The sequence below is a fragment of the Helianthus annuus genome, chromosome 17 (genome assembly GCF_002127325.2).
Source record: "Helianthus annuus cultivar XRQ/B chromosome 17, HanXRQr2.0-SUNRISE, whole genome shotgun sequence".
NCBI classification, from domain to species: Eukaryota; Viridiplantae; Streptophyta; class Magnoliopsida; order Asterales; family Asteraceae; genus Helianthus; species Helianthus annuus.
Genome location: NC_035449.2, coordinates 17,798,616 through 17,803,839, shown reverse-complemented (window position 1 = coordinate 17,803,839; position 5,224 = coordinate 17,798,616). Strand labels below are relative to the sequence as shown.

The 5,224-nt window shown below is 38.2% G+C and overlaps 1 protein-coding gene across 1 annotated transcript; it reads left to right on the top strand.

Moving 5' to 3' along the window:
- The first annotated feature begins 1,197 nt into the window (after window positions 1–1,197).
- LOC110921193 (GEM-like protein 5) lies at window positions 1,198–4,058 on the top strand. Its single transcript, XM_022165480.2, has 3 exons — window positions 1,198–1,742; window positions 2,611–2,888; window positions 3,700–4,058. Exons 1-3 carry the CDS (start codon window positions 1,379–1,381, stop codon window positions 3,901–3,903), a joined length of 846 nt encoding a protein of 281 aa, XP_022021172.1. The 5' UTR covers window positions 1,198–1,378; the 3' UTR covers window positions 3,904–4,058.
- The last annotated feature ends 1,166 nt before the right edge of the window (window positions 4,059–5,224 follow it).

The window sequence follows — 5,224 nt, the reverse complement described above, 5'->3', positions numbered from 1 at the left end:
TCTTGATAGTTATCCGAATCAGATGACTTTCTTTTTTGCCCTAAACCACCACTATCCTCACCCACCAATGGCACTCGAGTCCATTTCTCATGCTTTCTAACCACCTCCCACGCCAAAAACCGTTTAATTTGTCCAACCTTGATTGCATATTTTTCCATTTTGGACGGACTTGATGAATGGCCCGTGAGCTTCCTCTAACAGTTGCATTGTAGTGTGCGAGAACATTCTTCCAAAAAATTTTGGCTTTTTGTGTATTTCATTTTTTCTTGTTAAGAGTACAATGCACGTACGCCATCGCTAAAGCCTCTTCTTGCTTCTTTGTCAATCTTTGCGGATCCTCCCTATTCCCTTTTCCTTTCCTTTCCTTTCTACTTCATCTTGAACATCTTCCTCTTCTTCGACTTCTTCATCGTCATCTAAGTGTGGAGTTCCGTGTACAATTTCTTCATCTTCGTCGTCATCGTATATGGGGAGCACATGTTCAACATTATCTCTTGGAGATTGAAACGGTGGACTCCGATAAGCAAACAGGTGAAAAGCGTTTTGGGCTTCGATAGGATGCTCGTATACACCCGATGCAACCATTGTAATGAATAAAATTGTGGTGGATAGTTGGGTTGGGGTTGGGTGTTGTAAAAACCCGTTTGCAGAAAAAAGTGCGGTGGGAAGTTGGGTTGGTAGACACTTGATCCGCCTCGTCTACTTTGCGAGCCACACCCTCTCGCACTCGAACCCGAATCCGATTCCTTTTTCTTGGTATCGCTCTTGTTTTGTCTATCCATGATGTGCTTGAGAACTTTTAAAATTGGGTGCGAATTTTTTAGAATGGGGTGAGAATTTTATTGAATGAAATGATATTTATAGGGTGTTTACTTATTATTGTTATTTTGTTTCTTTAAACTAACGGTAATATTACCGTTCAAAACAATTAAAACATTCCAAAATTCGTGCCATCTGTCCCTTTCCAACGTTCCAAAATCTTTTCCCCATGTGGCAATTGTTCGCCGATATTTGATTGTGCAACTCGGCAAATAGAGGTAGCGGCAGTGTTGCCTATCGGCAAACACTATGCCGAATACACTTGTCTAGCCCACCCCGTATGCCATTATAACATACTTGTCGCGAGTTGTAAGACGGTTTATTGACTTGTTGATCCCCTATAACCAAATCTCTTTTATAACACGAAAGGGACATGATGCGGTATTGAAACTTGAAAAGTATTGATAATTCAATACGGTGCAAAATTCAAACCAAGTTTCCTAAAAAGCAAGACTCGTCCTGTGCCTTCTTTCACTTTCTAGAAACAACGGTCCGAGCCCACCTCTGAACCTTAATCTAAAAGATAACCGATTACGCGTTTTTCATTTACCATTTATATATGTACATCTTTATGTTATATACAACACATCACTTCAATCAAATACAATCAAAAATTCATATAATCATGGCAGCTACACCTCCAGGATCATCATCACCTCCAAAAACATCATCACCGGAGGATACAGAGAAGTGGGGAACCCATCTCATGGGTCAACCCGCAATCCCGACCAAACACCCCGACAATCAAAAAGCAGCCTTATGGAAAGCATCCGACCACCAACAAATCTACCACCAACAATCACCCTACTTAGTTTACACTCCCGTAGATAAACCCGCCACCAATCCTCTCGAACCCGTCATCCACCTCTTCAATTCCTGGACCACCAAAGCTGATTCCATCGCTCGCAACATCTGGCACAATCGTAAGTATTTCATTTCAATTAGGGGCGCAAATCAGCCAAGCCCGAGCTCGATATGACTTATGAGAGCTCGAGCTCGAGCTCGGCTCATTGGTACTTTCTCAAAGTTCGGCTCGTTTATTATGAATAGATCTGTTTATTATGATAACTTTTAAGTTCTTTTATAAGTATTCATTTCTCAATACGATTACAAACTAATGGTAGGTAGACGAGCAACAAGCTGCGCCGCTACCCCTTTCTGAATAGCAAACCCTACCCTGCTAAACACAAAATTCTGCCCCTTAACATGTGCGGTGTTACTGCTTACCACCTGTTGAACCCGCTTAAGGAACCGCACATATTAAATAACAATATACTCGTTTAGGCTACAAGTAAAGCTCGGGCTCGGGCTCGTTTACTAAACAAGGTTATTTTAGGTTAAGGCTTGGCTCGTAAACAAGTTTAAATAAGCTCAGCTCATTTACTAGACAAATTTAAATAAGGGGTAAATGCTATTAAATATTAATAAGAACTAATATTACATCAAAGCTCGATAAGGCTCGACAAGCTTCACATGTCAGGCTCGAGCTTGGACTTGATGAGTAAACGAGCTTTGTTTTAGGCTCAAGCTCGGCTCAGGCTCAATAAAGCTTGGCTCATTTCGAGCTTTTTCCCGAGCTGATCTAGAGTAGCTCGCGAGCCACTAGGCTTCTTAATTTGCACCCCTCATTTCAATCACAGTATAGTGTAGATTATGTAGATATTTACGCGTATAAATACCTTTTGTTTGTTATAAACTTATACCTACTTTTGGTGTAAATTACAATCACAATTACCAAACATATATTTTGTCTTGCTCAATTGTTAATTGGTTATTGAAATTGGATTGCAGTGAAGACGGGACCATCTGTGACCGGAGCTGCGTGGGGTAAAGTGAATTTAACCGCTAAGGCGATCACAGAGGGTGGATTCGAGTCTATGTTTAAACAGATTTTCGAACCGTCTGATCCAAATGAGAAGCTCAAGAAGACGTTTGCTTGCTATCTTTCTACCACCACTGGTCCAGTTGCAGGCACCATCTATCTATCGACTGCTCGTGTTGCGTTTTGTAGTGATCGGCCGTTGTGTTTTACTGCACCTTCTGGTCAGGAAACCTGGAGTTACTACAAGGTAAGTCATTTCTTTTTTTCGACACTTTGTAAGTTAACCGATCCGATAATTAAAAAAAACTAAACATTGTTCCAATTAGACCGTGTAGTGCTAAGTGTGAATAATGCCCCCACCCTTGGGCGTTTTTCATCATGTGACAGTTCAATCAGGGGCGTTTTTCTAAAATGGGTGTAGCGGGGATGTGGGTATTATGTTAAAAGAGGTGTAAAGAATTAAATAAAAAAACTAACCAAAAAAAGGAGGCTGGCCAAGAAAAAGAGGGATTCATGTGATTGGCAAACAATTTGCCATTTTAGCGTGATTCAAAACACGCTGGGGGGCTTTTTTGCGAAATCACGCTCAATCACGCTGTGGGGGGTGGGGGAGCGTTTTTTGGCGTGTTTGGGCAAAAAAAACTGGGCGAACACGCCCAATACGCATGGTCTTAGAGTGTTTTCCTCGCAATAGACATTTGGTAATTGTGTATATATTAATTTTAGAAATATTTTTATGTAGGATATTTTATGGTATCTTTTTTTTACAAATTACACAAATAGTCCTCGTGGTTTATTGAAAGCAACACATTTAGGTACTAACAAAAAATTGTAAGGGTATTTTAGTCATTTTACATTGATTTAATAGATAAATTAACGACAGTTAGCCTCGATACTCAAATGTGTTACAAAATCATAGAACCTTAATATGTTAAAAAAAAAAAGTTGGTACTCAAAGGCGTTACTTTCAATAAACCACAAGCATTATATCTGTGTAGTTAACTCTTGATTTAATGATTTTATATGGGATTCTTCCTTTTTGGTTATGAATTGAATAGGTGGTGATACCGTTGGAGAATATTGGGACGGTGAATCCGGTGACGATGAGGGAGAACCCGTCGGAGAGATACATTCAGATTGTGACGGTGGATGGTCATGATTTCTGGTTTATGGGATTTGTTAATTACGAGAAAGCTTCTAGGCATCTGATGAACAGCTTGTCGGAGTTCCATACTAAAGTGGCAGCATCAGTTGCCGCTTAAATTCATATATGTATCATCACTATATATCATACTAGTTTTTTATATTCTTCTTGTAATATGTCACTTTTAGTTTATTTGTTCATATCTTAATTCAGTTGTATTTATTTTTACTGTCTACCGTAAATAAATGGATCGATGTAGTTATTATTTACTTTTATTCATTTCTTTGATCCTGATTTTCTAGAAACACGTGGAAAGTAGAGGAGGGACTTCAGAAAAAAAAATGTTGGAACGTTGTTGGATTTGGTTATCTTACATCAACAAATTGACCTAATCCAGTTTAATAAGGGAAAAGCTACTCAAAAGGTTGTACTAGTTGGATAAACTCATTGACTAAAAAGGATAAATCTAATATAACTATAAAATAAAATATTAAATGTTATCCAAAGGCCAAAGCTATAACTTTATTGCTAAAGACGAGCGACAAATACCCACTACACTACATACGCTAAATGTTCATAGCTAGGTGATGCTCCGCTCGTGTTGCGGGGCGATAGCCCATTAATTCTCAACCAATTAAAAAAACAGTCCTATAGTTTTGCTAGAAAGAGAAAGTAAAAAGAGTGTTAGACAGCTTGTTGACACGATTTTCAGTTGGGGGCAAAGTCATATTTTTGTTTTTACTTGAGGGAAAAAATCATTTTTTTCCCGAGGGTAAAATCCTAATTTTTAGTTAGGGGAAAACTATATTTTTATTTTGTACTGAGGGCAAAAAAAAAATGGAATTTTGAATTGAGGGTGATATCCTAATTTTGAACTGAGGGGAAAACTGTAAATTTTAGCTGGGGGCAAAAGCAGAATTTTATTTTGAACTGGGGGCAAAGACGTAATTTTAAGGCAAAACCGTAATTTTAAAGTGGGTATAAAATAATAAACTGGTGTAAAATCGTAATTTTGAGTCGGGGGTACGTAATTTTGGCTGAGGGTAAAAGGGTAATTTTTTACCGAGGGCGAAATCGTATTTTCGGTTTAGTTGGGTGTAAAGTCATTTTTTTATTTTGAACCGGGGGAAATCATAATTTTGACCTAGGATAAAATCGTAATTTTGAAGTAGGGAAAACCATAATTTTATTTTTAGCTGGGGGCAAAAAAGTAATTTTAAACTGAGGGTGAAATCGTAATTTTGAACCGAGGGAAAATTGTAATTTTGAGCTGGGGGCAAAAGCATAATTTTATTTTGAACTAGGGGCAAAGACGTTTAATCTGGGGGCAAAACTGTAATTTTAAAGTGGGTATAAAATAAAAAGCTGAGGGTAAAATCGTAATTTTTTTAACCGAGGGCAAAATCGTAATTTTGAGCTGCTAGCAAAAGGGTTATTAT